The sequence below is a fragment of the Moschus berezovskii genome, chromosome 1, assembly GCF_049115385.1.
Source record: "Moschus berezovskii isolate FMDL1 chromosome 1, NW_MosBer_1.0, whole genome shotgun sequence".
Classification (NCBI taxonomy): domain Eukaryota; kingdom Metazoa; phylum Chordata; class Mammalia; order Artiodactyla; family Moschidae; genus Moschus; species Moschus berezovskii.
In genome coordinates, this window is record NC_142460.1 from 162956118 (window position 1) to 162981038 (window position 24921).

The 24921-nt window shown below is 43.2% G+C and overlaps 1 protein-coding gene and 2 non-coding genes across 4 annotated transcripts; all 3 read right to left on the bottom strand.

The window, feature by feature from the left end:
- Positions 1 to 382: 382 nt before the first annotated feature.
- On the bottom strand, positions 383 to 23728 carry LCA5L (lebercilin LCA5 like). Of its 2 annotated transcripts, XM_088828235.1 has the most exons (8): positions 23408 to 23728; positions 23063 to 23209; positions 15289 to 15803; positions 11698 to 11835; positions 7953 to 8037; positions 5195 to 5301; positions 4923 to 5040; positions 383 to 1265 (listed from the first exon to the last, which is right to left on the bottom strand). In XM_088828235.1, the coding sequence occupies exons 1-8, from the start codon at positions 23724 to 23726 to the stop codon at positions 535 to 537; spliced, it is 2160 nt and encodes a 719-aa protein (XP_088684361.1). In that variant the 5' UTR covers positions 23727 to 23728; the 3' UTR covers positions 383 to 534. The 2 variants fall into 2 exon arrangements, with proteins under 2 accessions (XP_088684361.1, XP_055270082.2); XM_055414107.2 differs by lacking the exon at positions 23063 to 23209.
- Positions 18458 to 18527, bottom strand: LOC129553787 (small nucleolar RNA U2-30). The gene has a single exon (XR_008685519.1). It is a non-coding gene; the product is annotated as a small nucleolar RNA U2-30 (small nucleolar RNA).
- On the bottom strand, positions 18657 to 18736 carry LOC129553794 (small nucleolar RNA U2-19). The gene has a single exon (XR_008685521.2). It is a non-coding gene; the product is annotated as a small nucleolar RNA U2-19 (small nucleolar RNA).
- Positions 23729 to 24921: the final 1193 nt, after the last annotated feature.

Sequence of the window (24921 nt, forward strand, 5' to 3'; positions counted from 1 at the left end):
GTACTTGAGGAAAGTGTTAACAACCAGGACAGGATATTGGATACCCAGTTTACCTGAATAAGAGATGCTCAAAAATTTCATAAAACCAAGCTTGGTAATCAATGTACTTTTTTGTCTTTTCTTTAAATAAAAAAAAAAAAAGAGAGACTTCTTATATTCTCTTTCAGAGCTGCTTCCATGTTTTTAAGTTACAGTGTAGTCTGATTCCTGATAAGGTTCTGACAGGTATGAGATGTGTATGTTTTGGGTTGACTAATTTAGACTTATTAGCTATGGAGCCCCATAGAATATTGAAATAATATAATGAATCAGTCTTCCAAAGGATAGTGGACATGTTTCAGTTGTAGGAAAAAAGATGTAATTTTGTATTTGAAATGTTGTCATTGGCTAATATACAATGGACTTTTAAAATTAGATTAGCAATACAACAAAACCTTAATTTTTAAAAATCAGTTTAAGTATTGAAGACATACACATTAAAATTACAAGACTAAAGGCACATAAAGCCAGAGTGGGTTAGGATACTGATTATATTTAAATAATTATCTTTCTCTTTCCTTCTGTGGGTGAAGATGACTTAATAGAATTTACTACAGTGACTCTGGAATCTCCAAAAGCATTGCTGGCGGATGCCTGGCTAGCAGGTAGATGATGTATCTTCGTACTCTGCAAAGTCTCCTCAGACTCTTTCATAACAGTAGTACTTGTTTGGTTGTTTTTTAAGACATAGCCTGATCCAAAGAGTTCCTCCAATAGATTGCTTTTCTTCTCCCTGAAAGTTGTGTCTTTTGCCTTTGTTCTGGAAGATTTAGCAAAGGAGGGTTCGTAGGCGATGGCAGGATGCTCCAGTTTCATTTCTTCCAAGTGACTGTGGTGCTTGCCTGTGCTTTGAGTGTACCTCGTGCTGCCTGCATTGGCCAGTCCGCCTGAGGTGGGAAGCCCGTGATGCAGGTTTTCGATTGCTTCTGTGAATGAATAATGCTTTCTTTGTCTGAAGGGTATTTTGATATTTGGAGCAGTATTTTTATCTGGCATATCACCCATGTCACTGATTTCTGGACTTCTTTTAAACTTGTCTTTTTCTGTATCATCTTCCTGACCACCTTCCCCTTCGGGATGGATTACTTGAATTCTTTTTGGTGGTAGTTCCTGTTCTTCTTTCACTAAAGTGGTCTTCTTTTCTTGATTTTCTGTTCTCTCTCTCTGTTGTCCAGTATTCTTCGGAGATGGTTGCACTTCCAAATGTTGTTCTTCCTTGGATAAATCTGTAGTAGAAAAATAGTCAATTTATTGATCTTTAAAATGAACAGATTTCTGTTTCAAGATGGCATGTTGAGCACACTTATTTACACCTCCTGAAAAGCACATTAAAATGACAAAAAGGAAAGAAAAGTAATGCATACAACCCTAGAATACAGGGAAAGGTGCTATTAGCAAGTCTAATACGTTATACTTTTGTGGAACACACCAGATAAGTGAAAATTATGAAGCCAAATGAAAATGATATTCATAAACTTTGCCAATATATTATTAACAGATGTTCAATATCACCAGCTAGGTTGTGCCAATTAAAAAACAATGAGAGTATTTTTCACTCATCCAATTGGCAAGTAATTTTCAGAACTGGTGAGAATATGGGGAAATGGAAACTTTTGTTCCCCATTGGTGGGTGAGTAAGCCGGTAGGTAGTTTGGATGGTGATTTGGAAATATCTATCAAAATTTTAGGTGAGCATGCCCTTAGACCCAACAACTTCCCCTTTAGAACCAAACCCTACCAAAATATACCAAAGTGTGTCTAAGGATGTTCACTGTAGCCTGATTTAGTAGGAGTGAAACATCCTGAATATCCCTGGAAGGAGTCCTGGTTGAATCAATTAGAGCAAGTGCATGCATGCTAAGTTGCTTGAGTCATGTCTTTAGGACCCCATGAACTGTAGCCCCCAGGCTCCTCCATCCATGGGATTTTCCAGGCAAGAATGCTGAAGTGGGTTGCCATTGCCTCCTCAAGGGGATGGTCCTGATCCAGGGACCAAACCCAGTCTCTTGTGTTTCCTGTGTTGACATTGGCAGACAGGTTCTTTACCATTAGTGCCACCTGGGAAGCCCCCAAGAACGCGTGGGGCTGTGCAGTCTGGGCAGTAATTACAGAGAATGAGAAGGTAGTGTGTGCTGCCAGAAGAGACAACTGCAGAACACCGTCGGGTGTAGAGATGCTCTTTCCTCTGCTGCTGCTTCCCCAGGTACCCAGGAAACCCTGTGTGCAGCCCTCTGCTCATCCCAGGACCAGACCCGCATGGGTTCTCGGGAAACAGCCTCACTCCCTGCCAGCCACTCAGCGAAGCCATTGTTTGTGAGGGAGAATGGGGACACAGTCGGGTATGCAGAGAGTTGAAACGTTTTCTCATGTGAATAAATTCTTGAATAAAATAATATACCTGCACTCTAGGAAAATGAAAAAAAAAATACTAGGAGGAGAAAGTAGTATGTTTCAAGAATTAATGGTGAGCCTAGAAGCTAGTCAAACATATAATGACTTCTAAATAACTGTTAATATTTTGCCCTATAACACTTGATGAGAATGTTAACATTTGAGGACCATGGTGGGAATGTGCTTGTTTTCCACTGCCTCCCCTGCCCCTGCTTGGCCTCCCTGGCCCCAGAAGTGGGTCTGCTCCCTCCTCTGCTCCAGCTGGTTCCAGCTCCTGGGGACCTCCCTGGAGGCCACAGCCCTTGTACGACTCCTCGTCTGGCCCCGGCGTCCCTAGGACATCCTGTGCCAGGAGTAGGTCATGTCCTTACTGGTTTCTCCTAAGCTGTCTGGACTCAACCTCGTCCCTCCCTCCACCCCCAGCCCCTCAACCCCCTCCTTAGTCTGGACCCTCTTTTTTGTACCCATCATCCTCCCTCACTACAGATCTCCCCAAGGGCACAGGATCCCGAGGGCGTGGCATTTTCCCCCAGTGTTTGGAGCAGTCCCAGACACACAGTATATACTCAGAAAATATTTGTCAAGCAAATGAAGAAACTTTCTGGGACAATATGTGTGTGTGTGTTAGTTGTTCAGTGGTGTCTGACTCTTTGCGACCCCATGGACTGTAGCCCACCAGGCTGGTCTGTCCATGGGTTTCTCCAGGCAATAATACTGGAGTGGGTTACCATTTCCTTCTCCAGGCGATCTTCCAAACCCAGAGATTGAACTCAGGTCTCCTGCATTACAGGCAGATACTTTATCTTCTGAGCCATTACCAAAATGGACTAAAAAACAGGTGGAAAACGTAAACAGAACCAGTATTTACTGCATTGGATCAGTGGCTTTCCAGGGGGTGCAGCCCGACCTGGAGGTTGTTTAAGCTTCATTCTAAGGCCATTTGGGGACTTCCCAGGTGGTCCAGTGGCTAAGACTTTGCACTCCCAATGCAGGGGGCCTGGGTTTGATTCCTGGTCAGGAAACTAGATCCTACATGCTGCAACTAAGAGCTGGCCCAGCCAAATAAATAAACATTGCAAAAAGAAAATAAAGGTTTCCTGGTGGTCAGAATCTGCTTGCAAAGCAGGAGGCCGAGGTTTGATCCTTGGGTCAGAAAGATCCCCTGGAGAAGGAAATGGCAACCCACTGCAGTATTCTTGCCTGGAGAATCCTATGGACAGAGGAGCCTGGTGGGCTTCAGTCCATTAGGGTCGCAAAGAGTTGGACATACTGCAGCTAAGACCAGGCATGGCCAAATAAATAAATATTACAGAAAGAAAATAAAGCCACGTGGGCCCCACAGCTAAGATGTGGCCTCTCCAGGTCCACTGCCTGAGGCCCTGAGGGCCCCCTGAGGGCTCTTTCCCATGGCTGCTTTTTCCACGGGGTTGTGCTTGCCCAGCTGGGTGGAGGGTCACCCAGATGCCCCTATATCAATAATTTAATGTGGAAACAATGGGGGAGTGTCTTCAACATTCTGAGGGAGAATGATCTTCAGCCTAGAATTTTCTTTCCAGTTCATTACTAACCAAGTCTAGGGTAGAGCTGTGACATCCCCAGGGAAGGTGCACAGATTTGCCTTATGTGCACCTGTTTCTCAAGAAGCCAGTAGAGGTTGTGCTCCTAGTCCAGGATGGCATTCATTACAGGAGGACACAGGGTAGTAAACAGATACCTGGTGGAGAAGTGGGGCAGGAACTAGCAGGAAGGGTGATGGGAGCCCCTGGACCACAGAGGCAAACGGCACCAGATCTGAGGCCAACGACTTAAGCCTTAAGGGCTGGCGTCACCAAGACTCTGCTAGCTAACCCCCCAACCTCTAGCGTCCTTGGTCCATCCTGACTGGCCGCAGCCTGGTGGGGGTGTCCCTCCCACTGTGGTGTCTGCAGCCTGGGTGGGCTGAGAATGCTCCAGAGCCCAGTGCACGGGGCCTCTCCCTGCACCAGCAGAGCAACCCTGCCACGCATCTGGCTCTTATGGGTCCCCATCCCCCAGGACGGTGAGTGACCCTGACCCTGGCCAGGCCCTGTGCCCTCAGGGAAGCTGCAGCCAATCTGTGTCCAGTCTGCCTGCTCTGGAATCTTCTTCAGGGACGGTGCTTCCCTTAATTCAGCTGGGTTTGGCTTTGAGACGCAGTTTTTCAAAACTGAATACGTTGTTTAGGATACACACAGGTTTGGGAGCTGTGGCAGAAAATGGAATCTCGAGGTTGCTTTTGGTGGTAGTAATGGGGCAGGGCAAGAGTGATGGTTATGAAGGGCCCACAGGGCGTCCCAGGGGATGCTCATGTTCTGTTTCTTAATCAAGGTAGTGGCTATGCAGGTGTTTATTTTATAACAGTTCTCTCAACTGAACACATCTGTTTTATGTATACTTTTAAACACACACACAGTGAGTAATTCACAACTTAAAAAAACAGTGAAAAGGAGACTTTTACCAGTTGTTAAAATTACCTTCATATTTTCTCTTGGAATCCTCTTGGTTTGGTAGTTTGCTGATACAGGGAGGAACTGCATGGATTATGTCAATAGATTTTTCTTTATGACCATTGTTTCCTGTTGTCTTTTTGCTCTATAATTTAGAAAAGTGGCAAAAAATATTTTTTGGTGTTAATTTTAAATTGTGTTTTATTTAATGAATACTTTTTGTATAGAACAAGTGTGTAAAGCCTATGTTTGCAAAAGTATGTTTAATTAGACACTGCAAGAATTCAAATTTGCTGTACCTTAGTTGTCCAAGATGGAACATCTTCTGATTTTTGGGTTTCCTGGTGTCGCATACTTGTAAATGGAAAACTTTTCTTGTCTGCTTGTACTGACTTTGTTGAAGAAACTACAGAACAGTTACATTCATTATATGTAAGAAGCATAACTTACATTTGGAAGCAATGCTGATTTTAAATAGAAAATAGCAACTGAAGTTGGTAATGTAATAATAAAACAAAGTATACTAGACATTTTCTAAAGATGTTCAGTAAATATCAAACATTTGCCAGTTTCACTTTCTCTTCTACCACGTCAGCACTTTTGTCCTGTTTTGGGCCACAGAGGTTATGGGTATCACAGTGGTACCCATACAAGCAGGCATGAGGATGGGTGGGCATTGCTCTGGGAGAACACAGCGGCCCCTGCTGGCAGAAGGGGTTCAGAAGTAGAGTTCTGCAGTTGTGAGAGGGGCGCCACCATGTCTCCTGCGTCAGGGCTCTTGGTTATCAAAGGTTAGATCACGCATGCTAAAGTTCACGACTTCTAAATCTGGTAGCCACTTTCCCAGGAGGTTTTATCCTATTTAAATAACCCCATTTTGATTTTATCATCTCTGCTGGCTGTTATTCTGGATTATAAACCAAAAGCAAAGAGATTGTTGCCTTGAAAAGTAAACACATAGTTACTTCTAGCAAAATAAGAGGTAAGTGTTTCTGTTGTTCCTCTTCTTTTCAGAATCTTGCTAGAAAGTCTTGTCTGTCGGGGGTGGGGTGGGGAGTGAGTAAGTACATCCCGTCTTGAAGGAAAAGGTGCTGCTGATCCCCTGGAGAAAGGAATGGCAACCCACTCTAGTATTCTTGCCTGGGAAATCTCATGGACAGAGGAGCCTGGCGGGCTACATACAGTCCATGGGGTCACAAAGGGTCGGACACGACTGAATGACTAAACACAAACACAACACAGCAATAGAAAGGTACAAACTAATGATAATAGTACAGCATAAATGAGTCTCAAACACACTATGCTGAACAAGAGAAGACAGATACAGAAGAGGACCTGCTGTATAATCCCACTTGTGAATCTGTAGAACAGGCAAACTGAGCAGTTGTGACTGAAGGGAGGTCAGAGGTGGCTTTGGGCTGGGGCTGGAGGATCCCTGACCTGACTGCCAGGGACAAGGGCACCTCCTGAGGAGGTGGCCATAATCTACATCTAGACAGAGGTGGTGGTTCCATGGGTATAGGCACGTGTCAAAACCCACTGGACTGCACACTTAAAATGGGTGCACTGCATTGAGGTTTATGCATACTCAATTGTGTCTGACTCTTAGTGACCCCATGGACTGTAGCCTGCCAGGCTCCTCTGTCCATGGGATTTTCCCGTCAAGAATACTGGAGTGGGTTTGCCAATCCCTTCTCCAGGGGATCTTCCTGACCCAGGGATCGAACCTGCCCCTCCTTTGTCTCCTGCATTGGCAGGTGGATTTACCACTGATCAACCCAGGAAACCCACTGTATTGAGGTGAGAGTGTTAGTTGCTCAATCATGTCCGACTCTTTGCAACCCAAGGGCGGTACCTGCCAGGCTCCTCTGTCCATGAAATTTTCCAGGCAAGAATACTGGAGTGGGTTGCCATTCCCAACCCAGGGATCGAACTCTGGTCTCCTGCATTGCAGGCAGATTCTTTACCATCTGAGCCAAAGGTACCTAAATAAAGTTAACCTTAAAAATCTACACAGGGTCTTCCCTGGTGGTCCAGTGACTGGTTAAGACTTGGTGCTTCTACTGCAGGGGATGTGGGTTCCATTCCTGGTCTGGGAACCAGGATCTTGCATGCCATGAGGCTCCGCCAAAAAATAAAACCCCAAACAAAAAACAAAACAAAAAATCCACACACTGGATGACAGACATACCTAGAAAGTTCAGTATTTGGCAGATATTGTGCATCAAACTGAAAGTTATCCCCTCATTCACCCAAGTGAGGACATAAAGGACTGAGCCAATGATGGGGAGAAGGAATGCATTTCTCTTTTCTTCTAGCTGTTTCAACCATGTGGCGGTGTCATTATTTTATGTTTCAGTGCCTAATAAAATGATTTTTTAAAAAATAGACTTTTGGACTCTGTGGGAGAAGGTGAGGGTGGGATGATCTGAGAGAATAGCATTGAAACATGTATATTCAGTTCAGTTCAGTCACTCAGTCGTGTCCGACTCTCCGTGACCCCATGAATCACAGCACGCCAGGCCTCCCTGTCCATCACCAACTCCTGGAGTTCACTCAAACTCAAGTCCATCGAGTCGGTGATGCCATCCAGCCATCTCATTCTCTGTCGTCCCCTTCTCCTCCCGCCCCCAACCTTTCCCAGCATCAGAGTCTTTTCCAGTGAGTCAACTCGTCGCATGAGGTGGCCAAAGTATTGCAGTTTCAGCTTTAGCATCAGTCCTTCCAGTGAACACGCAGGATTGATCTACCATATATGAAATAGATCACCAGTCCAGGTTCGATGCATGAGACGGGGTGCTCAGGGCCGGTGCACTGGGATGACCCTGAGGGATGGGATGGGGAGGGAGGTGGGAGGGGGGCTCAAGATGGGGAATATATGTACACCCATGGCTGATTCATATCAGTGTATGGCAAAAATCACTATAATATAATGAGCCTCCAATTAAAATAAATTATTTTTAAAAAATATCCATCATCTTGATGATATTAGTTAGGAAAAATTGACTACATACTTTAAAACAGATTTCAAGCAAAAATAATTGAAACACACTTTACCTTTTGGGTAATCTTCTTTGTCGTGTAAATTTCTGAGTATCCGGTTAGTATAGATATTTCTAATTTTGAGCTCTCTCTCTTTCTCCTATAAAGAACCACAATACCAATATTTCTATAAGTGTTTACTTCTATCAACCTTCATTTCCTGTTAAAAAAACTATATAATATGAGGAGCTTGGTAAGCTCCAGCAGAAACAGAAATTGGCCATATCATCATATATCATTCCCAACATAAAAAAATTAGTTCTTTTAAAAAATATTTATTTATTTTGGCCACAGTGGGTCTTAGTTGTGGCATGTGGGATCTTGTTCCCTGACTGGGGATTGAACCTGGGTCCCTTGCTTTGGGGAGTCTTAGCCACTGGACCACCAGGGAAGTCCCAAAAAAGCACTAGCTTTTAAACAGAGTGATAAACCATTGTGACTCAGACAATATTTTGAAGAGTTTGCAAGCCAAATTCTTTCACAGTATTTTTTCTGTTCCCTGAGTCTGTGCCAAGAAGTTAACTGTTCTTTGTGGTGCAATGCAGTGGCCACTAGCCATGTTGTTCCTTGGATTAAGTAGAATTAAAAATATTCAGTTCTCAGAGTCACATGACTGTATTGTGGCTGCTCAGTCCTGCTTGTGAGTGGTGACCACAGGGTTGGACAGTGAGAAAGAACACTGTTCTCATCACAGAAAGTTTTGTCTGCACAGCCAGTGCAGGGTGGGTGGGACCTGGAACAAAAACATTGCTCTTTAGCTTGAGATTTCAGTGCTGACTTTTTAAGTCTTGGCAAAACAAAAGGTTTGACACCCTGGTCTGCTGAGAAAAATTAAAGTATGGTTGATGTATAGTATTATATAAGTTACAGGTGTAGTTTAGTGATCACAAGTTTTAAAGGTTATACTCCTTATTGTAAAATATTAGCTATATTCCCTGTATTGTACTGTATTTCCCTGTAGCTCAGTTTATACCTGATAGTTCAGGCCTTTTACTTTCCTGCCCCTGTAGTACCCTCCGCCTCTCCCATTGTTAACCACAAGTTTGTTCTCTGTACTCATGAGTCTGCTTCTTTTTTGTTATATTCACTAGGTTGTTGTATTTTTTAGACTCCATATTTAAGTGATATCACACAGTATTTGTCTTTCTCTGTTTGACTTATTTCACTTGATATAATACCTTCCAAGTTAGGCCATACTTTAAAAGTCAGTTTTGTAAGAAGCAAGTGAGACTTTAAAATGAATTTATATGTAGAACTGTGGTGCTGGAGAAGACTCTTGAGAGTCCCTTGGACTGCAAGGAGATCAAACCAGTCCATTTAAAAGGAGATCAATCCTTGGGTGTTCATTGGAAGGACTGATGCTAAAGCTGAAACTCCAATACTTTGGCCACCTCATGCGATGAGTTGACTCACTGGAAAAGACTCTGATGCTGGGAGGGATTGGGGGCGGGAGGAGAAGGAGACGGCAGAGGATGAGGTGACTGGATGGCATCACCAACTCAATGGACATGAGTTTGAGTGAACTCCGGGAGTTGGTGATGGACAGGGAGGCCTAGCGTGCTGTGATTCATGGAGTCTCAAAGAGTCAGACACGACTGAGCGACTGAACTGAACTGAACTGAAAGTAGATTAGCTAGAAGGATTTACTGTATAACTCAGGCAATAATATTCAAGATCTTTTAATATCCTACAGTGGAAAATAACATGAAAAAATATAACTGAACCACTTTCTACCTGAAACTAACATAATATTGTAAATCAACTATCCTTCAAAAAAACAAATAAAATGAATTTATGGGCCACTGAAATTATTCTAAATATTTTAATGTTATAAATTAATTCTTTAATCCAAAAATTTATTTTGGGTTCCAGTAAAGTGTTAACAAGGTACAATAATATTACTTCATGTGATGAAATAAAAAAATGATAACAGAAGTCTTGTAAATAGAGATTTAATTTTTCTAATTATAGTGCATATTCATCAGGCTGTTAACTCATTCTAATAATTTCTGTTCCCAGGGGAAAAACTTAATTTGAGAAAGCTATTCTTTAAGTAATTTAAAGATATATTAGGCAGTGGCCACAGAACTGGAAAAGGTCAGTTTTCATTCCAGTTCCCATAAGGGCAATGACAAAGAATGTAAAAACTATGGTATATCTGCGCTTATTTCACAAGCTAGCAAGGTAATGCTCAAGATCCTTAAAGCCAGGCTTCAACAGTACATGAACCAAGAATTTCCAGATGTACAAGCTGGATTTAGGAAAGGCAGAAGTACCAGAGATCAGTTGATTGCCAACATCTGTTGGATCATAGAAAAAGCAAGGGAATTCCAGAAAAACATCTACTTCTGCTTCATTGACTATGCTAAAGCATTTGAATGTGTGGATCACAACAAACTGTGGAAAATTCTTAAAGAGATGGGAATATCAGACCACCTTACCTGTCTCCTGTGAAACCTATATGCAGGTCAGGAAGAAACAGTAGAACCAGATATGGAACAATAGACTGGTTCAAAATTGGGAAAGGAGTATGTGTGTCAAGGCTGTATATTGTCCCCTGCTTATTTAACTTATATTCACAGAACGTAATGTGAAATGCCAGACTGGACGGAGCTCAAGCTAGAATCAAGGTTGCTGGGAGAAATATCAATAACCTCAGATATGCAGATGACACCACCCTTATGGCAGAAAGCAAAGAGGAACTAAAGAGCCTTTTGATGAAAGTGAAAGAGGAAAGTGAAAAAGTTGGCTTAAAACTCAACATTCAAAAAACTAGGATCATGGCATCTGGTTCCATCACCTCATGGCAAATAGACAGGGAAACAATGGAAATAGTGACAGACTTTATTTTCTTGGGCTCCAAAATCATTAAGGATGGTGACTGCAGCCATGAAATTAAAAGACCCTTGCTTCTTGGAAGAAAAGCTATGACAAACCTAGACAGTGTATTAAAAAGCAGAGACATCACTTTGCTGACAGAGGCTGATGTTAAGCTGAAACTCCAATACTTTGGCCACCTGATGGCAAAGAACTGACTCATCTGAAAAGACCCTGATGCTGGAAAAGATAGAAGACAGGAGGAGAAGGGGACGACAGAGGATGAGATGGTTGGATGGCATCACCAACTCAATGGACATGAGTTTGAGCAAACTCCAGGAGTTGGTGATGGACAGGGAGGCCTGGTGTGCTGCAGTCCATGGGATCACAGAGTCGGACATGACTGAGCAACTGAACTGAACTGAATTGTCCATATAGTCAAAGCTATGGTTTTTCTGGTAGTCATGTACAGATGTGAGAGTTGTATCATAAAGAAGCTTGAGCACAAAAGAATTGATGCTTCCGAATTGTCGTGTTGGAGAAAACTCTTGAGAATCTCTTGGAGTGCAAGGAGATCAAACCAGTCAATCCTAAAGGAAATCAGTCCTGAATATTCATTGAAAGGACTGATGCTGAAGCTGAAACTCCAATACTTTGGCCACCTGATGGGAAAAGCCGACTCATTGGAAAAGACCCTGATGCTGGAAAAGATGAGTGCAAGAAAAGAATGGAGCAACAGAGGATGAGATTGTGGGTTGGCATCATCAACCCAATGGACATGAGTTTGAACATACTTCGGGAGATAGTGAAGGACAAGGAAGCCTGGTGTGCTGCAGTTCATGGGGTCACAAAGAGTCGGACATGACTGAACAACAACAGCTCTGATGTTTTTGGAAGCTGAATTTCACAAGTTTTGGTACATTTTGCTTTTGAAAAAAAGTACCTTAAGTTTTTGTTGAAGGTGTTTTATTTCCATCTGCAGATTCTTTGTGGCAGTCTGAGCTGCTAAGGTCTTCCGGTTCTCAAAGGTCAGTTGCCGAGTAAAGGCTTTATTGTTCAGCCTCAATTGCTTCTCCAAGGCCTGAAAACAGTACATATGTCAGCTATTTGTGACCAGTGTAGTATTATACAAAACTTCAACTGTAATGAAGCTAATTACATTTATGAAAAGTTCAAGATTTTAATATAATTTTAGTGGGGAGAACACATATTAGAACTAAAAATTATCATACACACACAGAGAGGCACGAAGCCCAAAAATCTCAGATCCCAACTCTAGAGAATAAATATCATGTTTACAGTCTGATATTTTTTACACTCTGGAATTTGATTAAAAAATTTTTTTTGGAACAGAGCCTGAAAATCAATAAGTATAATCAGTGTTACACTTTCAGACTGCTGCTGCTAAGTCGCTTCAGTCGTGTCCGACTCTGTGCGACCCCAGAGATGGCAGCCCACCAGGCTCCCCATCCCTGGGATTCTCCAGGCAAGAACACTGGAGTGGGTTGCCATTTCCTTCTCCAATGTGTGAAAGTGAAAAGTGAAAGTGAAGTTGCTCAGTCTTGTCCAACTAGTAGCGACCCCATGGACTGTAGCCCACCAGGCTCCTCTGTCCATGGGATTTTCTAGGCAAGAGTACTGGAGTGGCTACACTTTCAAACTAAACCTAAGCAATTGTGTTGAAGTATTACGCTAACTTGGCACAGTGCACTCTGAAAATCTTTCAAGCATCTCTTGCTGAAAGGTTTACCAGCAGATCATGATTCAGGGACTGTGATTCTGGGATAACCGAGACTGGAAATTATGTTGGGGCCTCACGAGCCACACCCGTGTGAATGGGTTATATGTGAGACAGTGAAATGACTGACTTATTAGCACAATAACCTTCTATAAAAATGCAGGATTTACTATTGCATATTCACCTTTCTGGAATGAGACCTGTTTTACTGGAGAACTGTTTGAGCAGGACTTTAACAGGAGATTGGCCTAAAGACCTTTCCTTTTTTACCATAAAGTTTCCCTTTATGGATTCCCTCATTATAACATTAACACTTTCTCATTAAAGTGTAAAATATGGTAAACTAATGGGACTGAAATGAAATAAACTTTAAAATCACACTTTCTAAAATATTAACATTAAAAAAATACCTACATGTTTTGTCTCACAAATGTTTTCCCCCCACCAAATGCCCTAAAATCAAATGTAATCTCCTATATGACCAAGTGCTCCTGATAAGAAAATAGCCAAGTAGTTCTTGAATTCTTTTCGGTTTTGTTTGTAGTATAGAGACATGAGCTACTTAAACATATGTGTAAAAATATGTAGATGAGATACAAATACATGTACTTTCACATGACAGACAGATGCTAAGACGGATTCAATGCTACCTGAAAGGCCAAACATTAGAACCTTGGTACACTATTTACATCAGTAAAAAAGGAGGTTCCTCATTATGTCCTGTAGCTCACAAATCCATTTTATGTGAGAAAATTCTCTTTGAAAATAGAGGAGGTTTTTTACCAAAAAAGAAAGAACTGAGAAATGGCTGAAATGAACTTAATGTCATATTATTTCAAGTAAATACTTGTCTACTTCATGAATGATTTCTATTTCATAGAAAATATTTGTCTCTCACCATTAAGGAATGAAAGAGTAAGTTAATTCCATTTGTGTCCATTCCATTTTGTGTTCATAGAGACCAAAACTACCTAATGTAAAACAGGCAGAATTCTCAGTGTAATCAGTGCTCTCCCAAATCACCCCTTGTAATTCCAAGCTTTTGACCACCATGCACCCTTGAGGAATACCAACCTATCCATTCCTTCAGTGATTTACATTCCTTTCCCCTATCTGTCTCCAGGAATATTACCTGGAAAACTTTTCTGTTTCCAGGACATGGGTCTTTGTGGTAATGACTGGACAGATGGATGAGGGAGAGAACAAGGAAGGGGGTGAGGAGATGCACTTACAGTTTAGGGAAGTGATAGTTTCAGAAGCAATTTGGAGCAGAGGCTCACTTTCTAAGAGAGGTTTCCCACAGCATAGCACAACACAACACAGCACGACACAGCATGACACAGCAGGATACACAGCCCTTCAGCATATGAACAGACTCCCCTAACCCTGGTAGCCAGACTGCCTCAGAGAATGGTCATTTCCAGATAAATGAGTCCAACTATAACCGAGCAGGACACTATGGGGCTTTTCTGGAACAGGGACCCCTCCCTACCACATGTCTCCATCTGCCTCCTGTCTTTAGAAAAACTTTAGCCTCCTACAACTTGCCTAAGTTCCAAAGAGCAAATTTAATCAGAGAAGTGAGAAGATGCAGAAAGAAATGAAAATAGTAAAGTAAGACAATTTGTTTCCCTGGTGGCTCAGATGGTAAAGAAGCTGCCTGAAATGCAGAAGACCCAGGTTTGATCCCTAGGTCAGGAAGATACCTTGGAGAAGGGAATGGCTACCCACTCCAGTATTCTTGCCTGGAAGATCCCATAGACAGAGGAGCCTGGTGGGGTACAGTCCATGGGGTAGCAAAGAGTTGGACATGCTGCTGCTGCTGCTAAGTCGCTTTAGTTGTGTCCGACTCTGTGCGACCCCATAGATGGAAGACCACCAGGCTCCCCTGTCCCTGGGATTATCCAGGCAAGAACTGGAGTGGGTTGCCATTTCCTTCTCCAATGCATGAAAGTGAAAAGTGAAAGTGAAGTTGCTCAGTCATGTCTGACTCTTAGCAACCCCATGGACTGCAGCCTACCAGGCTCCTCCATCCATGGGATTCTCCAGGCAAGAGTACTAGAGTGGGGTGCCATTGCCTTTTCTAGAGTTGGACATGATTGAGTGACTAAACACAGCACAGGACAAAACAATAATGGTTTAGCTATTAAAGTTAAAAACTTTTAGTTTCTCCTCAAGGGCTAGAGGTAATATTCTGAGCCATGTCCTATGAGCTGTTTTGCAGATACTGAATCCCCACCAGGTGGAAGAAGTTTAACTGCATACTGCCCACAAGCACATAGACTCCAGACTGGTTGGAACCAGAAGGTTGATGATGTTGACGCCTGATTACCTCACCACCAACCAATCAGAGGAATGTCCATGAACTGATCACATAGCACACCTCCCCCGACCGTGTCTTTAAAAATTTTCTCCTGAAAGCCACTGGGGGAGTTCAGGCGTTTTGATCACTAACTACCTGGACTCCTTGCTTGGCATTTGCAATGAACATTGTGCTTTCCCTTTAGCACTTCAGCAGTGTCAGCAGACTGGCTTTGCTGCCCATGGACGAGTGGACCCGAGTTAGGCTGGGTGACACAGACACAGAAGGAGCCCTGGCTCAGTCCACAACAAGAGGGGCTGTGTCCGTCTGTCCTGTGCACCTGCCCTTCCCTGCCCCCACCCCGTCCCCACCGGACACCACCATCTGTGTGCTCAGCCCAGCAGTGCTCCATTCCTCAGGCAAGTATGATGAATGCGCACCCTCTCCAGATTGATCTTGGAACCTTAACATTTCTAGCCCTCTGAAGTACAGACCTGTATCTTTTTGTCGTTTGCCTCCATCTTTGCTGTAAGAATGGACAACCTCTGAGTGAGCTCTTCCCTCTCTGCAAGACTCTTGTCTTCAGAAATCTTCTGCAGTGCCTGCAAGGCATCTTTCGTCCTCAGCAGCTCACCCTCCGTCTCTCTCAGCTTCCTCGACACGGCTCTTTCCTTTCCCTGGGATTTCCTGAGGAGCTGCCTTAAATTTTTCACTTCGTTCTGATGTTTGGCCATAATTTGAGGTAGATTATTTTGTGAATTCTCGTATTTTCCTATAGCTTTCAAGTGCTTAAGCTGGACTTGTTTCAGAAATTGGTTTTCTATGACTGTGGCCTCCACTTTGTGGTGCAGATCAGCTAACTCATTCTTCAGTTCTTTGATCTTATGAAGCCTTGCTGACAGGATGCGGTGGGCCATGGCATCACGTCGCTGGGCAGCCACAGTGATCTGAGAGTTGAGAAATGGTACATTCCAGCTGTGCTTTTTTTCAACTGAGATTTCCTTCTGGCCTGTGTAAGAAGATAATCCAGTTTGTTACTATAGTCATATGTATGTGCTTAGTTGCTCAGTCATGTGTGCCTCTTTGTGATAATATGGACTGTAGCCTGGCAGGCTCCTCTATCCATGGGGCTTCTCCAGGCAAGAATATTGGAGTAGGTAGTCTATCCCTTCTCCAGAGGCTCTTCCTGACCCAGGAATCAAACCAGGGTCTCCTGCATTGCAGGTGGATTCTTTACAAGCTGAGTTACCAGGGAAGCCCTATCATATGCATATAGATCTGTAAGTATGCAGGTATCTGTAATACCCATGCCCCCCCTCCCGACTCCCACACACATATACACATTCACACGCAAGGCGGAAGGGGAAGGAACTAACACTGAATGGATACTCATGCTTTAGGCTAGGTACTTTATTGTCTAGCTATCTCATTCAATGCAGTCCTTTAAGGTCAGTAGTAGGCCATTTCATAGCTGGAGATTGGTAAGTCATTTGTCCATGGTTACATAACCACAAGGTGACATAAAAGGAATTGAAATCAGGTCTTCTCTGACTCTAAAACCCATACTTACTTCTATTATAAAAGGTAAACTAAAAACCATAAGAATAAATAACATTTACCAAGCATTTCCCATATGTGAAGCATTGAATTAAATGCTTTATGTAATATATAATTCTCCCAACAAAATGTTATGAGGCAATTAGAGGGTAACATTAGAGCCAAGAGTTATATATGAAGGTCTCATAGATTTAAAAAGATGTTTAAAGAGTCATTAAATTACTTAGAGAATTCAAATATGCATTCTATCTCTCAATATATCTAACAGGCAGTTTTACCTTTGTTGCTTTTGGCTGGGCACTCAATTAATCAGTTAGATGGTTCATGCTCAGGAAACTATTTTGATCAAAAAGCATCTAAATGATATTACACCAAGCTCATATAACTGAATTTGCGTATGTCAACTGTATGTGTAATGTCATTGTATTATTATCCCATTTTATTTTTTAAATTAATTTTCATTGGCGTTTAGTTGCTTTACAATGCTGTGTTAGTTTCTGCTGTACAGCAAAATGAATCAGCTGTATGTGTACATACATCCCTTCTTCCTTGGATTTCCTTCTTATTTAGGTCACCACAGAGCACTGAGTAGAATTCCCTATATAGCATGTTCTCATTCAGTTCAGTTCAGTTCAGTCAGTCCTGTCCAACTCTTTGCGACCCCATGTTATCTATTTTATATATGGTATCAATAGTGCCTATTGTCCCATTGTAATGATGATGCTTATCAATGGGCACACAGCTAGTAAGTAGTGAGACAGATCCAGGTCTGTGTGCCTTTGCTACTGCCCCACAGGTATGTGCATTTATATGATATTCATATGTGCATCTGTCTATGTACACATGTGTGTGCCTGTATACATATCAGTATACCTATATTCTGAGAAAGAGCGGTTGGAACTGGATTCTAGAATTTAAAAATGTATGATCCTCATCCTGCAGAGAGAAAGGCTCTTGGTGGCCAGCGTCACTGGGGTCTTAGCCCTGAGCTATTGGCCCAAGTCAGGACACATTGTTTGAGACACGGCTCAGTATGTTTGGTCTAGAGGTGGGAAAGGCAATTCTGCCTGTGATGGAAACAATGAGCCAGCAGAGATAGAGGACACTTTCTGGGGATAAAGCATGTGGATCTTGGGTATGACAGACTACACGGATTTCACAGTGACCACACCATCTGTTTCCCAGGAGGTTCAGTGGTAAAGAATCTGCCTGCCAATGCAGGAGATACAAGAGACATGGGTTTGATCACGAGGTTGGGAAGATCCCCTGGAGGAGGAAATGGCAACTCTTTCCAATATTCTTGCCTGGAGAATCCTCATGGACAGAGGAGCCTGGCAGGCTATAGTCCATGGAGCTGCAAGGAGTCAAACACGACTGAGCGACTAGTACTTTCCTTTTTTTTTAAAAGCTGAATGGTTAAACTACTCTTAAGATACCTAGTTGTTAAACCACTAAGCTAAAACATTAATTCACCAAAAACATGTACATCTAGGTCCATAGTTAGTCAAAAAGGGACTTTTACTACTCAAGACTAGTCATGTCTTCCCAGTACAAATGGTGAAATAGGCTCTTTGAACAGACCTAAGCCCAGCCCCCGCTTCACCGGCTCCAGCCTCTCCTCCTTGCTCAGCAGTCTCCCCAGGTGCGCCCTCACCCCATCCTCCTTCTCAGAGCACCTCTGTCCTCCTGCCACACTGCTGAGCCCACCCTCCCTGACCCCGCTGTGGTCCTGTCTCCATGTCATCTTCCTCCTCCTGTCACAGGCCGTCTGCACCCTCAGTCTGATTCAGCTCCTCATCCTGAGCCAGGTCCCCGCTGGCGCTGGCTCTACCCTCTGCTGGGTCCTCTGTCTCTTCCAAGTCACCTTAAAGGAGGTGGCCCCTCTTCCAAGGACCAGGGTAGGAAGAGGTTCAGAAGCAGGCCTTTCCCCTTCCTGTTCTCCACAACTCCAGCATCAGTTGCAAAGCATACCTCCTCAACCCTACCTTAGGGTTTCCACCCACCTCTGCCCAAAGACAGTAGGGTGAAAAGTGTCCCAAGCAACTGAACGCAGTAAAATAACTTTTCTTTTTTGGTATACCATTTTTTCCCCCCTTTTAAAAATTCTGAGCTCAGAGCAAGTGTAGAAGCCTTCATAGTTTTAAAGGTCCACAGTAAAACCTTTTCATCATTACTCAGAAATGATCAGTCTTTCATACACATACACCCACAGCCAGCTCTCACTCATCCACCAGTAAGTCCTCAGTTATCCACCGTCACCTTTACACAAACACACACACATCTTATTTTAAATTATTCTCTTGCTTCTCAGAACTACAGAGATCATGCATCAGGTAGACTGGGAGCTCTGCTGAGGCTCAGATTTGGCTCTTTTCTTCATTGATCCACTTCAGTGAGAGTGGATCTCAGAGAAGGTATACCAGTTTTTTGAATGAGTATCACAAAACGTCTTGGTGGGCTTCCCAGGTGGTACTAGTGGTAAAGAACCTATTTGCCAGTACAGGAGACATAAGGAGTCTCAGGTTTGATCCCTGGGTCAGGAAGATCCCCTGGAGTAGGGCATGACAACCCCATCCAGTATTCCACTAATGAACCAAACTTGCTTAGAAAATCCCATGGACAGAGGAGCCTGGCAGGCTACAGTCCATGGGGTCACAGAGAGTCAGACATGACTGAAGCGACTAAGCATGCATCCACGTGTACACATGTTTTGGCACTGTATTGACAAATCACAGCAAGGAAGGGTATAATTGAAGGAATTCTGAAAGTAAATTTTTCTACAAAAGAAATAAATAACCACATTTTTGAAAATCAAATTATAGAAATATATTGCTTGCTATTTACATTAATCTAAAGAAAGGCAATGCTAAAGAATGCTCAAACTACCGCACAATTGCACTCATCTCACACACTAGTAAAGTCACGCTTAAAAGTCTCCAAGCCAGGCTTCAGCAATTCGTGCACTGTGAACTTCCAGATGTTCAAGCTGGTTTTAGAAAAGGCAGAGGAACCAGAGATCAAATTGCTAACATCCCCTGGATCATGGAAAAAGCAAGAGAGTTCCAGAAAAACATCTATTTCTGCTTTATTGACTATGCCAAAGCCTTTGACTGTGTGGATCACAATAAACTGTGAAAAATGGTGAAAGAGATGGGAATTCCAGACCACCTGACCTGCCTCTTGAGAAACCTGTATGCAGGACAGGAAGCAACAGTTAGAACTGGACATGGAACAACAGACTGGTTCCAAATAGGAAAAGGAGTACGTCAAGGTTGTATATTGTCACCCTGCTTATTTAACTTCTATGCAGAGTACATCATGAGAAATGCCAGGCTGGAGGAAGCACAAGCTGGAATCAAGATTATGCAGATGACACCACCCTTATGGCAGAAAGTGAAGAAGAACTAAAGAGCCTCTTGATGAAAGTGAAAGAGGAGAGTGAAAGTTGGCTTAAAGCTCAACATTCAGAAAACTAAGATCATGGCATCTGGCTCCATCACTTCATGGCAAATAGATGGGGAAACAGTGGAAACAGTCAGACTTTATTTTCTTGGGCTCCAAAATCACTGCAGATGGTGACAGCAGCCATGAAATTAAAAAATGCTTACTCCTTGGAAGGAAAGTTATGACCAACCTAGACAGCATATTAAAAAGCAGAGATATTACTCTGTTAACAAAGGTCCATCTAGTCAAAGCTATGGTTTTTAAAGTGGTCATGTATGGATGTGAGAGTTGGACTATAAAGAAAGCTGAGCACCAAAGAATTGATGCTTTTGAACTGTGGTGTTGGAGAAGACTCTTGAGAGTCCCTTGGACTGCAAGGAGATCCAACCAGTCCATCCTAAAGGAAATCAGTCTTGAATATTCATTGGAAGGACTGATGTTGAAGCTGAAACTCCAATCCTTTGGCCATCTGATGCGAAGAGCTGACTCATTGGAAAAGACCCTGATGCTGGGAAAGATTGAGGGTAGGAAGAAAAGGGGATGACAGAGGATGAGATGGTTGGATGGCATCACTGACTCAATGGACATGGGTTTGGGTGGATTCCGGGAGTTGGTGATGGACAGGGAGGCCTGGTGTGCTGCAGTTCATGGGGTCGCAAAGAGTCGGACGTGACTGAGCAACTGAACTGAACTGAACTGAAGTATATAAATCTCTATGACTATATCGGAGAAGGCAATAGCAAGCCACTCCAGTACTATTGCCTAGAAAATCCATGGATGGAGGAGCCTGGTAGGCTGCAGTCCATGGGGTCGCTAAGGGTCGGACACGACTGAGCGACTTCACTTTCACTTTTCACTTTCACGCATTGGAGAAGGAAATGGCAACCCACTCCAGTGTTCTTGCCTGGAGAATCCCAGGGACGGGGGACCCTGGTGGGCTTCTGTTTATGGGGTCACACAGAGTCGGACACGACTGAAGTGATGCAGCAGCAGCAGCATTATCTAACCAGAGCAAAAAGTCTGTCAAATTGAAGTTCTCATTTTATCCTTATAATTTTTCCCTATGAGATGTTCTTCTGCTATAAAATTTGCTTTTCTAAGATGAGAATTGAAAATAATCTCTGATGTTATTATCCTTGAGTGAATTCTGGGTCTCTATTGGTGGTTTCTGATTCAGTGTTACCAGCCCCTGAGGGTCAGAGGTCTCCTTTTATATATCAGAAAGCTGAACAGAAATTGAACCTTCACTCAAGAAGGGACTGCACTGGCTAGTCATTCTGCCTTATTGGTTGAGGTTACATTCACGTGTGCCTACTTAGTTGCTAAGTTTTGTCCCACTCTTTTTGACCCTATGGACTGCAGCCTGCCAGGCTCCTCTGTCCATGGAATTCTCCAGGCAAGAATCCTGGAATGGGTTGCCATTTTCTTCTCCAGGGGATCTTCCTGATGCAGGATTGAACCTGCATCTCCTGCATTGGCAGGCAGATTCTTTACCACAAAGCCACCAGGGAACCCCAAGAATTACATTACCCGAGCACTGATTCTTTAATTACTTGCCGATTGAATTTTTTTGGGAAACACTTACCCAAAATGGGCTGTGAGGGAACAAAAGAATAAAAGGATACACCAAGAATATTTTTTATCATTCTGTGACAAAGCTTACAAGTGTTTGAAGGTCATTATACACTGGGGTACAGGGATCTTCAGGGGCATAAAATTTGGGTTAAAGAAGCAGCCAAGATTTACTTAAAATAAGAGTATTCATACACAAAAGAGTACCCAAGGGAGAGCAAGCCCTCACTAGGATCATGGAATTTAGGTTCTGCGTGCTCAGTCACTTCAGCAGTGTCCAACTCTTTGTGACCCCATGGCCTGTAGCCCTCTAGGCTCCTCTGTCCATGGGATTCTCCAGGCAAGGATACTGGGGTGGGTTGCATGCCGTCCTCCAGGGGATCTTCCAGACCTAAGGATTGAAGTCTTCTGCATTGGCAGGCAGATTCTTTACCACCTTGTCATCTGGGGAAACCCTCACTTGGATCATGGAATTTAGGTTATAGTCCACTGTGAAGTGACAGTTCATTTGGGCTGCTGCCAATTTATGAACAAGTATCTTGCATAAAGGACACAATAAACATTTGTGGAATAAATAAATGAGGAATCAGTTTTAAAAATCTGTATTGTAAGGCTCTTAGAACTCAACATGCAGTTTGTTTCTTGTAGAAATAATTTTATAAACATTGGTGATGGACAGGGAGGCCTGGCGTGCTGTGATTCATGGGGTCGCAAAGAGTCGGACACGACTGAGTGACTGAACTGAACTGAACTGCCTTCTTACACAGTTCTGTGAAATTCTAGACTCAATGTAAGATGTAGTATATTGTTTGATGATTTCTTATCATAAACCCATGGGGGCCAGACTACTTCTGAATTTTGGGGGGTTTATTCTTTGTGATGGGCTTTCCTGGTGGCTCAGCCTTTTCCTGGCAGGGTCTTCTGCCCTGGCCTTGCCAGTTGGTGCAGGACTCCCACCTCTCCAGAGAAAGGGCTGTGAAACCTTTCGAGAACCTGAAGGAAAACTATGGGTCCTTCTCCCTAGAAAGTTCACAAACACAAATAGATGCACACACATACCACACTCACACACAAAATGCAAAGGATTACCTAAGGCTCCCAGAGTCAGGTCTTAGATGAAGAGTCCCTGCTCTGAAGCTGGGAGGAAGGGCAACTGAAGACTAGCTCTTCACAGGGTCCCAGGCAGGCTGGGTGTGGGAGGCAGGCACTGGGTGAATGTGGCACTGGACGTGCTCCACATTCAACAGGCTCTTAATTGTTTTTCGGCCACTTACTGACATCAGTTCTGATGGTCACAGCCGGAAAAGAGTGGCAGCGGTTTCTACACAGGGAATATTTATAAGCCCAGTATTGCATGCCTGGGAATAACCACAGTTTAGGCAAGGGGGCCAGAGAAGGCAATGGCACCCCACTCCAGTACTCTTGCCTGGAAAATCCCAGGCACAGAGAAGCCTGGTAGGCTGCAGTCCATGGGGCAGCAAAGAGTCAGACATGACTGAAGTGACTTAGCAGCAGCAGCAGCAGCAGCAGGCAATGGGGCAGGAAGTAAGGAGGTCGAGGATGGTGCAGAGCTACTCCCAGTTTGGACAGTTAGAAGCTGATGCTGTTGCTACTCTTAAAATCCACAAGGAAATGATATTAACAGCCTTTTGACCAGTCCTGTTCCTAAAGAGCATCTTTGCCAATATGCCTCACCAGACTTGAAGACCGTCTTCCTGGGGTGCTGAGACAGATAGTTACATTTCATTGGAGATTGAAACCTTGCTTCTTCAGCAGAGATGAAAGGCAAGAAACCCGTGAAATCCAAGTACTGTGGTGCTCTGTAACAGGGCCACCTGTTAACTAAAAACGGAACTAACCTCACTCATGGGTTCCAGGAGGGTAAGCTGGGCAAGAGGGCTTTCTGTCATTTTTTTTATAAGTACTGGTACAATCTGGAAAAACAATAAAACTGAATATGGGCCACTCCAGGTTACTGGTGCATTAAATGATAATGTCATTATAACCCGAAATTTGGTCTTGGGAGATTTTGCTTCTTACCTTTAGGTTGGGAGATTTTAGAAACTTTATACTTCTTCTTCTCCTTTTTTTCTTTTACTGTAGGCTTCTCTAAGCAGTTGTTTCTAGCTGTGGTTTCTGAGCACTCAGACAGAAAGTCTTCTGAATAATCACAGTGGGAGCTTGGGCTTCTGCAGGAACACCGAGATCTGCTGTAGTCAACGCTCTTGTCAGAAGCGTCGCTGTTCCTGGGAAAACCTGGGCTGCTGCTCTGCCATTTTGAGGAACTCCCACCATTTTCGAAGGCCGTGCCGGAGAAATGTCCACCTAGATTTGCTTCTGTTGGACCAGGCAATGACATAGTAAACAACCTAATAGAAGAAAAGTATTTTTAGATTTAGAGCTATAGCCCTTAAAACGAACCTATGCTTTATTATATGTGCATGTTCAGTTGTGTCCGACTCTTTGTACCATGGACTATATCCCGCCAGGCTCCTCTGTCCACGGGATTCTCCAGGCAAGAGTACTGGAGTGGGATGCCATTTCCTCCTCCAGGGGATCTTCCTGATCTAGGGACTGGACCAGTGTCTCTTATGTCTCCTGCACTGGCAGGTGGGTTCTTTACCACTTGATCCACCTGGGAAACCCATGCTTTATTATAGCTAACTAACTATAAATGCACAATTAAGGGTGCAAAAAAACACATTATTTTCGAAGTATGTTCCAGAAAAAAGTTTCAATTTAGTTTTTATATTTTTTTCTACCTAAAATATGACTCCTGAGACTGGACTTTGGGGAGACTATACTGACAGGAATTATAAAGTTCACAGCAGATAGCAACAACAGGGACAATTTATAAGTTAGTGAATTAGATTCTCATTCTCTAAGGCTGGCTGTTTGTTGGGATTTTAAAAAATTGGAATATAGTTGATTTACAATCTTGTGTTATTTCAAGTGTACAGCAAAGTGATTCAGTTATACAAATATATATATATATATGTACACACACACACACACACACGCTAGGACACAGAATGCTTTAAATTTCCGAACCAGTTCTGAATCTTTCTGTAAGAACCACTTTGAGCTTCCTTAGACTCAGTCTGAACTGTGTTTGATTTTGGGAAATGGTGATCAGGCGCTGTCTGGAAGATTACAAGGCCTTCCTGCTGATTATCAAGACGGATAAATGGCACCTCACTGTTGTTTACTGGATGGTGAGGATCACCTAACTGCATTCATTCATTCACCTGGGAAAACAACCAGGTGACTCCTCCATGTGTAGTCACTGTTCTTCCCCAGAGAGTGATCAAGAGAAGAACTACATTTACCCTTCACAGGTTGACTTTGGAATGCACACAGGTGGTGGGCAGCATCTAAGATGGCCTGCACTGATTCCTGCTTTCTGGTGTAATACCCTCCAATCCGGTGTGACTCAGAGGTGGCTTCTAAGGTGAGGTAACTAAAGGAGTCTGACTTCCACCTTTTAAAAAAAATTTATCTATTTATTTTTTAATACTACATTTATTATTTGTAATAAATAAATTAATATTATT

What these genes read in the sequence shown, in the direction of transcription:
- LCA5L (XM_088828235.1), bottom strand. Translation starts at nt 23,726, where the DNA reads ATGTCATTGCCTGGTCCAACAGAAGCAAATCTAGGTGGACATTTCTCC. An exon ending in ACCTTCAACAAAAACTTAAG is followed by an intron (nt 8,038 to 11,697) that starts GTACTTTTTTTC and finishes GGTTCTTTATAG; the next exon opens with GAGAAAGAGAGAGAGCTCAA. An exon ending in TTCCAAGAGAAAATATGAAG is followed by an intron (nt 1,266 to 4,922) that starts GTAATTTTAACA and finishes TTTCTACTACAG; the next exon opens with ATTTATCCAAGGAAGAACAA.